The 16,787-nt window shown below is 44.8% G+C and overlaps 1 protein-coding gene across 1 annotated transcript in view; it reads right to left on the bottom strand.

Moving 5' to 3' along the window:
* The window catches only part of LOC146353867 (ABC-type organic anion transporter ABCA8-like), a 129,193-nt gene that overhangs the window by 37,135 nt on the left and 75,271 nt on the right, over positions 1-16,787 (bottom strand). Inside the window, exons 25-28 of the mRNA XM_084837521.1 lie at positions 11,397-11,522; positions 9,375-9,452; positions 2,484-2,575; positions 1,528-1,651 (exon numbers count right to left, since the gene is read on the bottom strand). Coding sequence (XP_084693647.1) covers positions 1,528-1,651; positions 2,484-2,575; positions 9,375-9,452; positions 11,397-11,522 — 420 coding nt within the window. The remainder of the gene's footprint in view (positions 1-1,527; positions 1,652-2,483; positions 2,576-9,374; positions 9,453-11,396; positions 11,523-16,787) is intronic.

The following is a 16,787-nucleotide window of genomic DNA, read 5'->3' as shown; positions in this document are numbered from 1 at the left end:
GCGGGAAATCTTCGAGGACAGGTAAGTGACTTTTGTCCACCCCTACTGGGCAGCCTGCAGGGACGCAAATGGTGGCTGCCATAGCCACCGCCATTTGCATCCCTGTATTTTGCCGTGATAGGCTACATAAATATTTACGTAGCCTATCATGGCAAATACAAAAAAAAAAGCGAACGCAAATGGCGGCGGCCATTTGCGTTCCCTTTTTTTTGCCGTGATACGTTACGTAAATATTTACGTAGCCTATTACGGCAAAAAAAAAAGGGAACGCAAATGGCAGCCACTATGTCATTTGCGTTCTTTGTTTTTATTTTGCCGTAATAGCCTACGTAAATATTTACGTAGGCTATCATGGCAAAAAAGAAGGGAACGCAAATGGCGGCTGTAGCTGCCGCCATTTGCATTCCCTTTTTTTTGCCGTGACAGGCTACGTAAATACTTGTGCAGCCTATCACAGCTTCCGCAGGGATGCAAATGGCGTCCCTGCGTTAGCTGTGATAGGCTATGTAAGTATTTACATAGCCTATCATGGCTATATGGAAGAAGCGAATGGCGGCCGCAGACGCAGCAGGTTGGTGCTCCGTCCCGGCCCATTTTGCGGGGCGGGGGGCTTCGTTCCATCATGGATTTCGGGGGATCCATGCATTCGGCCTCACCGAGATCTGTGGCGGAATTCTCTGACATCCCTAACATGGTGTATACTGAGAAATCAGGAAAAATCTGAGAATAGAGAAGATCAGAAGGCTTGGATTTCTATTGCTGCAGAATGAGCTTAAAGGTAACATCATCTTAAATAAAACAGCATGCCACCAGGTTGCTTTGCCTTGCCATTCATTATCATATTTTATACTCACTAACAAAATATAGTAATAATGATTTGTGAGCAGTTGGCATGTGATGAAACCTTGGGCAGCAATCGATCTAATGTGATGTTGTGAAATGCTCACAATAGAAATGTGCCTGTTCAAGGAGTGTTGTCAGCAATACAAGCAATACAGCATCTCTAAGACATGAACTGATGCTCCTCAGGTCCTGCTAGTTTCCCCCTAGCAGTCATTTTGAAATTGCTCTGTGATCTTTTTGATTATTAAACCCCAACTGTCTAGTTCCACTGCAGGTCAAGAGTAGCCCGTCTCCTTTGTACACATTTGCCTTGCTCCAGATTTTTCCTGAGTGCCTAACAAATCTAAACCCTAACTCTGGATATCGCTGTCTCATCCACACATAGAGCTCTGCTTATCTTGGTGACCCTACATGTGGGGCAGGTAACACTCTGAATATGCTACCTTGGAGGACTTGGACACCTGTGAATCTTCTCCCCTTCCTCTGCTTCCTTGGGCAGCCTCTATAAGCAAGTGCCTGTGCAGTGTCAGAGGTGTCAGTACTAGGGCCTTTTAGCCCTGTGAGCTTTGATGCCACTGCGGTGCTATGTAGGACTGGGCATTTCGTTATATTCATAAACAAATCACTGAAATAAGCACCAGGGCAAGTTCTACAGATGTTCAGAATAAGAAAATTATGCTTTACCTCTTCCTGATTTGCAGAGGCCAGAGCACTTTGAGCTCTTGCCCTTTCTTCTTGAACATCTCTGTCATCATCTTCATTAGGCTCTCGCAGATTCTGGTGGCTGCCCTTTCTTTGTGGAGAGATCCTAAAGAACAAAGACATCACAAAAAGTTTGAAATCACTGCATACCAAGGAGTAATTCCCCCCCCTTCAATTAGGAAATCAGTGAACAGTATAATAAAACTAGGATCAGACTTAATACTCAAACAAACAATTCAGGAAATCCTGTCCTTACAAAATTCCATTTTGTGCTTTTATGGAAACATGTCCTCCAAACGATGCAATCTTACTTTTGGGGATAGGCAGAAATTTCAGTATAAATAATAGCGAAGGTTTTGTATATTTCTTTATCAGTTACTATCATTTTACTATTTATAAAGTCAGCATTAAACATGGAGGCAGGGTTTGATGGGATATTCTACCTATGTGAGGGTGATTTAACTCATATGTTATGCAAAGTTTGTTGAAACATGCATGAGAGATTTGTGAAAAAGCGTGGCATCCAACATAATAGTTTAATAACAAAATAATATGCTGCCATTTTCTTTCAGAGCTGTGCCCACAGAATGAGCTTGTGCTATACAGAAGAAAAAAACCCACCATCTAAAATTAGTTATTCATAACAGCTACAAAGTTGTTTGTAAATTTTTGAATTCCTTCTTTCTTAAAAACACTTCTCATTTACCATATGGCCAAACCCCTCCAACATTTAAACCAATGCAATCCCCAGTAAAATGAAGAATGATACCAGATGTGATTCCTAAGATATAGGAATAGAAATAGGAAAACTACCAACTAAACAAAAATAGAACATGTGAATATCAAAGTGCTTCATACATTTGCAAGACACTATTTCATAAGAACAAGAAGCACATTTTTTCACTACTATGTTTGTCTGCACGAGCATGTATACAAACCTAAAGACAGGATCTCTTCTCATAACTGGCCTGCCATATTTCATCACCAGATAGCGAAGAAAAAAAATGAGAACTACACTGTGGATGTAAGGCTAGATAAAAACAGAAACAGAATTTATATTCAACAAGAGTACATATCTATAATCAATTTAATTTAATGTATTTACACCTGTGCTTGGTTAAATTTCTCTATAGTCAAGGAATGTTTGTAATTTTATATACGTATATAATTTCATGGCAGAGTTAGCCATATGCATACAGATGGTTTCCTTCCATTTATAACCACGGTGCTCACAATCAGCCCTCCCATAAGCCACGCTGCCACCACATTTCCCAACCTGCCCACTCACTGCAGAGCACTGCAGAACTCCATCACACAATCCTGTAAGTTTCCCATTGATTTCAATATGGGACCTAGCTGCTCTCCTCCTCTTTCATCTAAGCTCAAAAAGCTTAGATGAAAGTGCCTTGAGCACCACAGAAAGGCTCCAGCTTGGTACCATAGAGCAGACTGGTTCCTTTCATAATCTTTTTCTTTCAGATAAGAGAACACGGAAAATCCTTCAACAGGAGGGTGGATCTCAGAAACAACAAAAAGGTAAACTCTGGGAGATAACTGTTTGAGTCCTTTCTCAAAAAGGGACAGGAGAAACTGAAGAATTTGGTGCAAAAAGCACCGTTGTGGGTGAACACCCTGCTCACGAGCAAAAGCAGAAAAAGCAGTCCATTTTCTTGTGTAAGAACACTGTGTAGATGGCTTACAGGCGGCATCAAGGATCCTCTGGATCACTGCTGGATCCAAAGTAGTGTCTGTCACCCACTCTTCCATGCTGTCATGAAGAGACTTGGTAGATCTGGGTGTCAGATTTGGCCCTTCTCTCTTGTGAGGAGACATGGATGTGATGGGAGCTGTTGGTACGACCCTTTGCCACCTTGAGTAGCAGGGTGAACCAAGGTTGGCATGGCCACCACAGTGTCAAAATGATGTACTTGGTGCTGTCCATCATAATCAGTAGCATCCTGGTTATCGGTGGAAAAGGGAGGGGGACAATGCCTTTGTCCACTGGAAAACGAAGGCATTGCCCATCGATCCCAGGCTTAGGCCCACTCTGCTGCAGAATGTTGTGCAAACTGCATTCTCCCTTGTGGCACAAAGGTCGATTTCTGGCATCCCCCAGAGCTGGAAGGGGCTGTTCAGAACTGTCCTGTCCAACGCCCACTCATGGGAGGTCAGCATGGTCCTGCTAAGCTGATCGGCCAGGACATTGTCAACACCAGCAACATGTATTGCCACAAGTCCAATTCAATGGGCTATGCACCAGTCAAAGATCTGGAACATAAGGGTGAGCAATGGAAGAGATCTGGTACCTCCCTGCTTGTTCAAATACACAATGACAGTTGTGTTGTCCAAAGTAACCTGGACCAGGCTGCCCACCAGGTCCAGTTCAAATGCACAAAGTGTTTTGTCCACTGCTCTTAGCTCCAGAAGGTTGATGTACTATGTGGCCTCATTGGCCGACCATCATCCATGGACTGTGAAGCCCAGACAGTGAGCTCCCCATCCCGAGAGCAATGTATCTATAGTCACAACTCTGAATGGAAAAGACTGGGGGAACAGCATGCCCTGGGTAAGATTGCTCACTACTGACCACCACCTGAGAGAGTCTCTTACATCCGGGGGAGACAGAGCCTAATTCAACGGGAGTCCCAATCAGTATCGAAGTTGTGTTTGAGACAATTTTGGAGTTGTCTCATACTCAACTCAGCATATGAAACGACAGCTGTCACCGCAGCCATGAAACCCAGGAGACATTGGACGTTGAGCACCATGGTAGATCTGCTCATTTGTAGTTTTAATGCCAGGGAATCAGTGCTTTTACCCTGGTGTCAGGTAAGAAGGAGCATCCCAGTTGGGAATCCAACAATGCCCCGATGAGTTGGATTCACTGTGTTGGTACAAGGTGCGATCTGTCTGCGTTTATATTAAGTGCAAGCTCCTCAAGGAGATTGCAGGCCACCTCTATTGACCGAAGATGCTTATCTTTCATTGATGCTACAAACAGCACATCATCCACATATGGATAGACCTCTACACCTTGCAGTCACAGGTGGGAGCAGATGACTGTCATGCACTTGGTCAATACCCTTGGGGTGGTAGTGAGACCAAAGGGTAGCACCCAGAACCGGTAGGCATCAGTCCCGATGGCAAAGCAAATGGTGCGATTCGCCTATGACAATGTGAAAGTAGGCATCCTTGTGGTTGATAGAGGTGAACCAATCTCCTCAAGAGAGGAGAGGTAAGATAGATGCCTGAGAAACCATGTGGAACTTCCTGGGTGAGATGAGCTGGTTCAGCTGTTGAAGGTCCATGACTGGCCAAAGCCCTCCATCCCTCTTCAGTACCATGAAGTACCTCAAGTAGAAACTGTCCCAAAGTTGAACTTGAGGGACAGCTTCAATTGCCCCTTTCTTGAGAAAGGTTTGAACTTTGGTATAGAGGACTGGGGATACAGCAATCACCAACACAGTACCAATCGGAGGGAAGGTATCGAATTCAATCCGGTAGCCCCTCTGGACTATGGCAAGGACCCAGGAATCCAATGTGATGTTGCAAGCTGGATGGCAAGTGGATCAGCACATTACAATGATGAGTGTTTAGATCCCTGGGCGAGGAAGGATGGCAGGGAGCAAGTCAAAGGTGCCTCTCACTCCTGCTGCTGGGTTTCCTGCGATGACTGTGGAATTTTGAAGTTGAAAACTGTTTCCCTTACTGCACTGTCTGTGACCTTTGTTGTTGATGTTGTAGTGGTGGCTGATTAGGTTGGTGCTGACTGGACAATGACAGGAGCCAGTGTCGGTGCCTAGGAAGTTGTTGAGACATCAACCCCATACGACATGCTGTAGTACAGGCCTTCTGTACTGAATCGAGCACATCAGTTTTTGTATTGAACAATCCTTGCCCATTGAAGGGTAAATCCTTGATATGTTTCCTGTGGGAGACCTGACGACCTCAAGCAGGCGTGGCAGCATAAGGCTATGGATCCAACTAATACCTTGGAGTTGCAATCGACTTGGTGGTGCGCAATATTTATTTGCTGCCTGGACAGCTTCAGAACCTCTGATTGGAAGAGGTGACCCAGCTCCTTCTTGTCAGCCAGAAGATGCTCAAGAAGATGGCTAGCTTTGTCCCACAGCAGGAGCTGGTACCCAGACATTGCCGCCTGGTAGCTAGATATTTTAAGGCCCATTGCTGCAGAGGAGTACAACCTCCTTCCAAGCAAATCAAGGCATCTGCCCTCCTTGTCAGTTGGAGAGGAGCATTCCCTGTGGGCCTTCCCTGTGCAGGTTCAACTACCATCCAATTTGGGGCAGGGTGTTTGCAGAGGTAATCATTATTAGCCTCTTGCAGACAGTACATACATTCCAAATGTTTGCAGGTACCATTGGTGGCATGGTGGAACGGGCTTTCCAAGCCTGCTTAATAGTCTCCTCTAATGCGGGTAATAGAGGAATGGCTACTGGTCTAAACGATTCAGCATTTACTGTGTTGAAGACCAGATCTTGTACTATGGAAGGTACCAGCTGAGTCTCTATGCCCAAAGCCTGTGCCATTCTGAGGATTTAATTAGAAAAATTGACCTAGATCCTCTGATGGAGATATGGCTTCATTGGAGCCAACAACTGCATCTGGCGACAAGATGGAAAGAGGGCAGAATGACTGGGACATAGTGTCCAACTGGTAACCCTCTGTTCCAGACATTGGAGACTTTCCCGTGGGGACCTGGCATGGTAAGCGCTTCTCCCTTAGTTCTATAGGGAGTGACTGAGTGCCCCCTGCATCAAGCTGTGCGTCAAAAGGTAGTGTGAATGATGGCTGAGTAGCTGGCAGAGCAGCCTGCAATTGCGCAGACTGTGGGTGTGGATACATTAAAGTTGGCAAGACAGTCTGTTGTCGCCTGTGTGTGCTGGACAGGTGGCAAAGCTGCTTGAATCTCCTGCTGAGCTGGTGGTGGCCTCTGAATGGGTGGCACTAATGGTGTCAGATTTGGAGGTCTCACAACCATAGCCGATGGATGTCAACAGTATTGACTTTTCCCCAACAGGGAGGATCAGGATGGCAAGGGCAGTACTGGCCGTATGGCTTATTACAGTAATCAACCCAGTCCTGGGGTCTCCTGTACCACATGTCCCATGTTGAACATCTGTCCCAGTCAGAGAATGGCGATCAGGACCTTTCCTGATATCAGCTTCACTCATAAAAACTATGGGCATGACCTCTGGTAATGGAGGCGAACAACCACACCGAGTCCGGCGAACATGGGCACCAATAATGGCCTGTGTTCTGGCCTTCCATCCTGTAATGACAAGGTGGACAATGGATCTCAGATCTCGCCTTCCAGTGTGGATGTTGACAGGATAGGCTCCCCTTGTTGTGTAGGATTCACCATGAGAATGGGTGAAAATAACATTGGTAGAGTACAAGCGACTGCATTCGAGTGGTAGGCGTTGGTGGAGCAGTGGGAGACATGACTGGTTCCTGTTGATCCCAAGACGCCAGTACTGAAATGAGCGAAGCAGTTGGCTCCTCATCTCAAGTCAGAGTGCTGTCTGACACTGCCTGTATGAACCCGTCTCGGTCATGAGACGCTCACGCAGAGTGAGAAAGACCTGAGGGTCCAGATGTTCAATCCTGACCAGAATCATGCAACTCTTTAGAAGACTTTTTCTTCTTCTTCTTTGATGCTGAGGTTTGAACATCTTTGATGCTGAGATGACCCCAACTCTGGAGGAGGCACCTGCGTGACAGGCAGGTTGTGTGAGGGTGAAACTGGCAGGTTTGCCATATCTTTTGGCTCCTCTACCAGTTCCAGCACCCTTTCCCAAACTGCAGCTTTTAGCCGATCTGACCCGTTTCTTCTCACTTGCTTCAAGAAGGCTTTACAGTGAGGGCAAGCCTCAAAAACATGCCCTTCACCAATGCAGAACAGGCAGAGAGAGTCCCCATCTGAGGGTGGCAGTTTTGCCCTGCAGCAGGTGCACTTTCAAAAGGGGCCCCTGAGGGCCATACACCCATGAGGGCGATCATGAAAGTCACGAAAATTAAAATAAATTAAATAAGGAAACAGAGTGAGAAAAAACTTTGATACAAGAAGAAAAGAAAGAAAATAACCTCCCTTTTTCCTAAGAAAAATGCTTTGAACAGTGAAACAACAACAGAACTTTCCCTATGAGGTGCACGCAATGGTGGTCGAAAGACAACTGAGGGAATAAGTGGGAACCCACTAGGGACATGCACACTAGGACGACAGGGGAGGGCTTCCTGCCAAAATTCCTTAGCTAGAGAAGCTTCCTGAATCAAGACTCCATGAAGGTGCAGAGCCCATAGGTGTGATGCATAAAGACCATGAAGAAGAAAGGCTGCTTTATGTTCTTAAAGCAGCCCTCCCCGACCTGGTGCCCTCCGGACATTTTGGACTACAGAGCCCAGCATTCCTGACCACTGGCTGTGCTGCCTGAGGCTGATGGGAGCTGAAGTCCAAAATATCTGGATGGTACTGGGTTGGGGAAGACTATCTTAAAGCAACAAAATGACTTTAGATCTGTAAAGAGTGTTAAAAAATAAGTATTGCTTGCTTTTCAATTTTTCCCAAAATTTCCGTTTTTGTTCTGCGAAAAAGAAATGGAAAAAAACAAGGCTTTTTTCCCATGGCCTCAAAGTTTCTGGAAATTTTACATCTCTGGTTGGTTGCGGCCTAGAGAGACTTCTGCTTTCTGCAAAATGGCACTGTGAATGGCTGGGTTACAGGTGCAAATGGGCCATTTATGCCTATAACCTTGCATATATCAGCCATTCACAGCGCCGATTTGTGGAAGAGCAAATGTGTACGTATTTGTGCCCATTTTTATTTTTTATTTTTTTGCAAAATGGTGGGCACAGAGATTGCCGGATGGGCCCGGGATGAGTGCGGGCAGCTCAGTGAGCAGGGGGGGGCACAGGTCCGGGGGCATGCGAGCAGGGGCAGAGAACCCAGACTGGGGGGGAGTGTGTGCCCGTCCATCCCTGGTCCCAAGAACTGTGACCAGAGCTCCACTAGTGGAATGGGTCTTTTCCACATCTTCCTCCCTACTGCAGCAACCTGCACCCCTCCAAACATTCCTCCTGGTCAAGGAACCATCCAGAACAGTGTTCTTTTGGTGCAGCAGACGACAGGTGCAAGGGCAGTGGGATCAACAGAAATCATGCTAGGACTCTGTTGGATCCAAGCCATGGTTCTCTGCATCACTGCCATCAGCTGGAAATTGGGTTTCAATGAAATTGCTTGGACAAATCCACATGAAGAGTTAGAAATCGGGGTATTCATATGCAAACTCATTATCTTCCCTTTCTCTTTTCTCACCACAACAAGCTTAAGAAGCAAGCTAATATTTCAGTAGTTTAGTTGTGAAAGAGAGGATGAACAATACAGACCTGGTCAAAGTAACCCCGGAAATTAGCTGGTTTTACACCATTGATTCCTATTTCTCAGAAATGAATGGCATGTCATCAAGAAAGGGTATAGGCAAGCAATTACATTGACCAGCATAGAATTCATTTTATGACTACAGACGTATTGCCTGGATACAAAAGCTCAATTTTGCAACAGCGGAGTGGTGAGAGATGTATGGGAAATGTGTTCCCAATAACTCATACCTTCTAATACTGTGTGGGAAATGAGTTCCCAATAAAACACAATGTGAAAGACACTGAACTGAAAGTTGATAGTACACCAGTCACATTATTTGAACTATTTTGGAAATAATTGGTGATAACAACTTTATCACTGCTTTGTTAAAAGATCTCTCTCTCTCTCTCTCTCTTATATAAATAAGAATGATGTATTCATTTCTCACCACAAGGGAAGACATCCAGAGCTGACTCTGATATGCAGCGATTATTTTCTCTTCATCAATAAAAACCCAAGACATTAGCTATAAGAGAAACAGAGTTGACAATGTAGATCATACCCTCTAATACTGAATATAGATACTATATGTGCTGATCAGTTCAAATATAAAATGGGGCTACCCAAAATCATGTCAATGGTTTCTGCATATTCTGGGGACTCCTCAAGTATGCAGTATTAGGCTTTCTTCACAAGGAGCTTTTATCCTGCAATTGAGATTGCTCCTTCATGGAAGTTTGCAGGCTCTTTACATGACGCCGTGACCCTCCAAGGCGTCTCTTCCACTAAATGTCCTTTGTTCAGTTTTTAAATAGATAGCAGATAATGACCTATCAAATTACCCCATTGTTTTCTGCTTGAGTTCCCTCCATGAAAAGAGGAAAAACAGCAAGAAGAGGAGTGAGATCAGTGAAAGATATGGAAGACTCAAATATGGGGAGAAGGAAGGGGGAAGGGGAGGGGAGAAAGGAAGCAGGTGAAAAGGTGGTCGTTGTGATCCTGCATTTAAAATGGAAGCAGAAAGCCCCATTTTAAATGCAGGATGTTAGGCTGGTGTAGAGATACCTTAATCTGCAAACTAAAAGAAAAAGACTTTTTAAAATGGCCCAGCAAGGATCTCTGTGCTTCCAGGACCTACATAATTTTGAGTGTGACATGTCTGGGGAGAAAGTGTAACACTGGATCCTAGAGGGAGGGATTAGCAAATGTGCACCAGGAGGTTAAAACCCTTTACTCTTTCACTAGATAGAGAGATTTCAGGAGGAAAGAAAAAAAGACACCTTTCTGACTTTCCAGGCCACCCTGTCCCCCAACCCCTCTCCATGTATAACAATACAGCACTTAGGTTTATGGCTGGCGGCAGCCAATTCCAAACCTGGGCAGATGATTTCAGGAGGATGGTTAAAAAAAACCCGAACCACCTCATGTTAGGGCCTGGGGATTTTTTGGTGTAGTTCCCCCGTTTGTCTTATCTATAACTGAATATGAAGGCATTCTTGCATTGGGCATCTGTTGTCCTTTTAGTGCCATTTTTAGAACCCTCAAAACTCAGTATCTACACTCTTTCCCATATTCCTATATTCACACTCCAAAGCAAATGTTAACATTCTTGTTGCTGAAGTTTGTAATTTCTAATTTCCTAGATTGCAGGGTATAAAATGTGAGTTCAGTAAGTTTAGTTTTATCCAAGTGCTAGACACTAATCTAAACTTGAGTTAAGCAAGTACACACGCATGCATTCCTAATCCTCCAGGGGACAAGGCCAAGGACACTCACAAAGCTTTGGATGAGGGAATTGTACAGCCCCCAGCCTTGTGGACTGAACTCTGGGAAGCTTTCCAACCCGAAGCCTCTAGTATTACACAAACCTTATTCCATTATTGGTTAGCTCTTCCTTCCAGCCTGTCTTTCCTTGACAGCTTTAGTGAGACCAAAAGCTTTCCTCAGCTCAGTATAAATTGGAAATTCACAAAATAATCCAGTCATGCACTTCCGCATATTGATAGAACATCATAGAAAGGGAAACTTGATACAAGCATACAATCACAGTATACAAATAGGATTGCAATGTAAAAAGAGTGCTTGTTGGTCGGGGTGTCGCTTGGGGCTTTCTCAACTCTGGAATATTCTTCTTTCAACACTGGAATACATTTTTAAGCAGTGTTGTAAGATTTCTTATTCCATGCAATATTATATGATGATTTTTACAGTGAACTTAGTTTATAATTGTGTAATTATTATTTTATCATTAATAGTATCTAAGGAATGTTCTACATGTAGAAATAGATTTTACCCTGGGATTTCCCAAATGAAGAATCCACTTTTCTCATGAAAAATCTAAAATTCTATTGTGCAACCTTCAGCACATCCAGCACATAGAGTGAGTCAAGAGTACAGCCCAAATACTTCAACCACTACAAAAATGCAGTTTCATAGGAATAGTCTGTAGATAACTTGCACTTTAACTTACCATTGATGAGGAAGTTAAAAAGCTTATAACTGGATATGTAGGAAGAAAAAAATTCAGCAGGTAATCCATATACCCTTCACTAACTGAATGTGTGAAAATATTGATAATGAGGGAAATAAAGACCACCTATAATGACACAAAAGAGTATCTTAATGTTTAACAGATTAAACAATTTCACTCAAGCCTATGGCTTAACACCTTAACTACCACCTCAACTGAAACAGAGCCTGAGTATGTGTAACTGCATTTGTTCATACTCATCCCTCATTTTCTCTGTTGTTTTAATTACTGTATGCAATGCATTCCAAAACCCATGCAGACTTCCCGACTACAACATCTAGTCACCCCCACCCCCCGCCCCCAATCCCGTTCACCACCACTCCCTGCCAATTTACTTTTTTAACATCTTGTCTGACCTGGAGATCTTGAAAGCTAGCAGACTTTTTTCATTTTGGGGAAGCTTTGAGTTGGACTAATAAAGGAATTACACTATTTGGATTTGGGGATTTTTTCTTATGGCCAACAGAGTTGCCTTTGTTTTTTGTATGCATTAAGTAAACCTATCTCCCCCATTCCCCTTCCAGTGAAGCCATCCTGAGTGGTATTTTCATCCTGGCTGGTGTCAGAACTGTTGACAGCTGCCTCTGGAGGATTAGGGAGCAGCTCTGTATGTTCTCTCTGGAAAGTCTGATCTGGACCATGAGGGCTTATTGGTCTGGTGATGTCCAGAATGAAAAGCTCTCCCAGCTTTCCTAGTGACCTGAAAAGGTGGGACGAACAAAATTAGCAATGGGTGGAAGCTCTAGGTTCCTCAAACTCTGAAAATGTTTCAATGAAATGGGTTTCCCTCCTTCCACCTTGGATTCCAGTACATTCTGGGCTGTTTTCCCAGACTGGCTGCTAGTCCCCACTGCATACACACAAAGGCATGCCACGTGTCCTGGAGTAAAGTATGTCATTACCCCTATGTCTTACTGGAGTCCCTGTGTACATGCAGCAATCTGGCAACTTCCACAGGCATCACTGGGATCTACCACACATATGCAAGGACTGGAATATTAGACACTTAACAGTGAAGGTTCCTTCTAGTTTGGTGTGATGGGGTATCCAACAGTGAATTAACTCCCCCTATTGCAGTGATCTTGTGACATAGATCTTTGCACTGGGCTCAATGGTGATAGACTCCTTTCCAGTGCATCCCATGGCTGAGCTCGAGATAGAGTATAACTGAGTCTTACGAGGTAAATGGGGGGGGGAAGAGGAAGAAAGAACTCCCCATTTCCACCTGGTAGGCACGGCAGAAGCTACAGTAGGGCAATTTAGTATGAGAATAGCCTCACAGTCTTGCATGTAACTCAGCCACCTGTGAATAACTTGTGGCAATGGCTCCATCACACCAAACCACAAGCAACCGTCACAATAAATGCCCAATGTTCCGTTCTCTGTGGGGAACGAGGAAGCATCCAACAATTGGTTATGTACCAACTAATCTAAGTCCTAGTGTGGGTGGGAAAGAAGGCTGGGTTTATTTGTGGAAGAAAGACATGCTGTAGCACTCATCTTCCAAAAGTTGCTTCTGCTGAGGTAAAAGTGTCTCACTGGGTGAAGGTTTGGAGTTGGCCACTTGACAGCCCTGCTAAGCCCCATCAGCTGTCGAAGTGGCTGCCGCTCAGGTAGAATGCTCATGCAGTGGCTGAGGCAGGCATTGTCTCATAGGCTGAAGAGATACATGCCTTCAGCCATCTGGCTATGGTGCCCCTAGAAGCTTTCTTCCTTATGGAAGTGGGGTTAAAGGAAATTAGAAGTGGGTTGCTGACTTGCTGTATCTGAAAGATGCCACAGTGTGTGGGTAAATCTTGAGTGCTCTGTGTACATCCAGTTTATGCCATACCCATTTGGGATAGACTGAAATAAGAACAAGTTATTGAGCCCTATGAAAAACTGAGTTCGTTTTGAGAATGAAGGATGGGCCCTTATGAAGGTTTTTTTTGTGTCACGGTTCCTTGGCCCCCTCCTTCCTCATGCACACACACAAGAAGAGAGGCTTCAGTCTCAGGCTTTTAATTCACTATCAACAGGTTCATTACAGAAGCAAATCCTTGAAGACTCTCAGGCTACAAAGGAATGACAACAGGGGATCCAAATGGGAGCTACGATGTTGCCAGCAGTTTGAAACAAGACTGGCTGGCTAGAATAACTTAGGGAGGGATGCCCCTCCCTTCCAGTGATGCTCCCCTACATCAACCCTCACACATCGCCAACCGGGTGGACCATCTGAGCTCCGCCTCTAACTTTTCCCTCTTAGCTCTGCTCTGCAGTCTAGCATCCCTCAGGACACACCCCACAGTCTCCTCCTCCTCCTCCTCCTCCTGTGTTCTCACGGAGGGGAGGGGCTTCAGGCCCAGCTATCTGGGTGTTAGCATCCTGAGAAGCATGCCTATTCATATCTGAACTTGCTTGTGAAGATGCCTCCCCCAGTTCTGGCTGTTCCCCTTTTGAATCTGAACTGCTAACTATCTCCATACACTCAGAATCAATCCCGACATTTTGTAAGTTGCAGAGATAGTCCTAAGCATACAACACACCTAGTTGGGACCTTCTTCTGGTGGATGTAATCGCCACTAGATAGGCTACCTTCAGTGAAAGCATCCTCCTGAGTGAGAAAGCATTTAATCCTGGCAGGGATCAGAACTGCTGACAGCCACCTCTGGTGGAGCAGCTGTTCTAGAGAAAACAGAGCCAGAAACCTTCATCTGAACCATGAAGCCTTATTAGACCAATAATTTCTGGAATGCAAGGAATTCCTATTGACTCTAAAGGTTGGGAAATTCTCCTTGGTTGCCTTGTGTCTTCCTTCTTAAAGGAGGAGAACATCTTTAAGCAACTCCTCCCCCAAAAGGCATGTGTTCTTAGAGGGTTCCAATTCTAGATTATAGCAGGAGGAGGCCTCAATATTTCAGTGTCTCAGTGAGATCAAGCACCTGGCTACCACCATGCTTGGTATGGCTCTTGCCAAGAACTGGATGGAATCCAACATAGCGTCTGACACAAAGGACTAAGTCTTGGCCAGTTTTAGGAAGGCCCAATGGAGATTAACCCAATCAAGGTTCCTATTCTGCATGAGAGATCCTCCATCCATAAGAGAAGGCCCAATGGCCAACACCACAGCCTCATGGGCTTTTCTAAGGGCTAGATCTGAATGCCTTTCCCTGGAATCATTGATGGGGGCATCACCATCCTTAAGAACAATGGCTCTTGAGAGGATTGCTACCACAAGGGCATCAACAAGGCACAGCTTTAAATCTTCGATCGCCTAATGGTAAAGGGAATAGAACCATTGTGCAATGTTAGTAGCCTTTTTGCTTTGGAGAAGCCCATTCAGCTTTTACAACTTTATCAAAGGGAAGAGCACTTCTCTGTTAAGTTTCTTAGGCTGTGCTGGTTCCTGTGGGGTGCACTGCAGCCCTCAGACTGACAAATCTTTAGAAAGTAAAGGAACAAAATTGTCATTATGGAAGAGACTAGTGCTCGGTGTTTCTTTAATTTAATTATTGTCAGACCATTCACAATCATGAGAAGTTGGTCCTTAGGGACAGCCTGACAGGAATGTGTTAGAGTGATTTTAGAGTGATTTTTTTTAAGGGAGAGGAGACAGGGAGGAATCTGATGAGATGATCGCTTGCCTGCTCCTAGTAAGACCATCAACTTTTGTTCTGCTTCAACAATTGATCAACCATGTCGCTAACAAGAATTCTCTGAATAACTGGCCCTTCGACAGAGACGAAGAGTGGCATGCCCGTTTGACTGGTGGGAACTCCTAACCACCCGAATAAGTTGCAAGGCTGACTGAGCTTTCTTTGCCTTGCAGGTTTCAAACTGTCTGGCTTCCCCATCAGCACTATTGCAGGGCAAGGAGGAAGAAGAGGGAGAAAGCAAAGGATTCAAAAGCAGGAAAGTGAAAATGGATATTTTTAATGGAAGGAAGAAATTGAAAGCAGTATGCTGAGGCTGGACTGAGTAGACAGGTAGAAACCTGACTCGGGATTCAGATACAATCTGTTCTGGAAGGGATTGCACCTCCCCCTGAAGGATCAAGTCTGTAGCTTGGGAGTGACTACATCACATTTAGACTACTGCAATGTGCTCTGCATGGGGCTACCCCTGAAGAGTGTTCAGAAGCTTCAATTGGTGCAAAATACAGCAGCTACACTGCTAACCGGTACACAGTGTGGGGACCATATTAAACTTGTCCTGGAAGACCTCCACTGGTTGCCAGTTGCTTTCCTGGTGCAATTCAGGGGGTTGGTTTTAACTTTTAAAGCTCTAAATGGCTTAGGACCTAACTATCTAAGGGACCACTTGTCTCACTATGAACCCACCTGATTATTAAGATACAATGCAGGAAAGGCCCCTTTGAAGGCACCATTACCCACACAGCCCCATTTATTGGGCATGCATGAAAGGGCTTCTCCTGTATTGCTCCCAAACTATGGAATGCGCTCCCCAGAACTGCAATTGGCCCCCACTCTCTTGGCCTTTAGAAAGTGTGTGAAGGAGCATCTTCTCAATTTACACTTTTCAAATGTGTAGTTTTCATGTTTCCATTGTTTTTAATGTTCTTATTTTCTTTGTTTAAGGTTTTATTGTTTTATATTGTCATACACAGCCCTGATGGCATTTTAGCAAATGAGGCGGTATATAATTTTTAAAAAATAGATGTTATAAGTACATACATACATACATAAATAAGGTTTCAGTAAAGCCAAGAGACAGAACCTGAGGCAAAATAGCTTTGCTCTGGGCAAAAGGCAGCGAAGAACTGAGGAGAAGATAATCAACACTGAGGTTAGTGCAAAGATCTGTATCACAATCCCTGCCTTTCCTGGGCCATAGCGAGAGTTAAACCATCATTGGATGCCTCCTCATATCAAACAGAGAAGAGTGCATTACAATGTGACTCCTCATTTGAGCCCCATACCTTGCTAGATCCTGGTTCTGTTCTAGAGCCAATTTCATTGTTCCAGAACTCATAAATACAGTGTGAATTCTGATTCAAGCAAAAATAAAAAAAAAATAGCGCTAACGATTAGGGGTGTACAGACCCCACCTACCTGGGTCCGCTGGGGGGTCCGCGGGGTGGGGATGCAATCTGGTCCTCCCCCCCGGAATCCTCCCTGGCCGGCTCTGCTGCAAGTCCACGGAGCCGCCGGCCAGGGCCGGCCACTGCCGGATTTCCAGCCACAGCCAGTCTATCGAAACAAATGGCGTCCGGCATAGTGGACGCCATTTGCATGCCTCCCTGTGGCCATGATAGGCTACATAAAGATTTACATAGCCTATCACAGCAAAGAGCAGGGGCACAAATGGCGTAGTGGCCGCCATTTGCGTCCC

The sequence above is a fragment of the Heloderma suspectum genome, chromosome 2 (genome assembly GCF_057233095.1).
Source record: "Heloderma suspectum isolate Gila_16-S chromosome 2, 16-S_ref, whole genome shotgun sequence".
NCBI classification, from domain to species: Eukaryota; Metazoa; Chordata; class Lepidosauria; order Squamata; family Helodermatidae; genus Heloderma; species Heloderma suspectum.
Note: the sequence above shows the minus strand (reverse complement) of the source record. Positions and strands in the feature narration are given on the sequence as shown.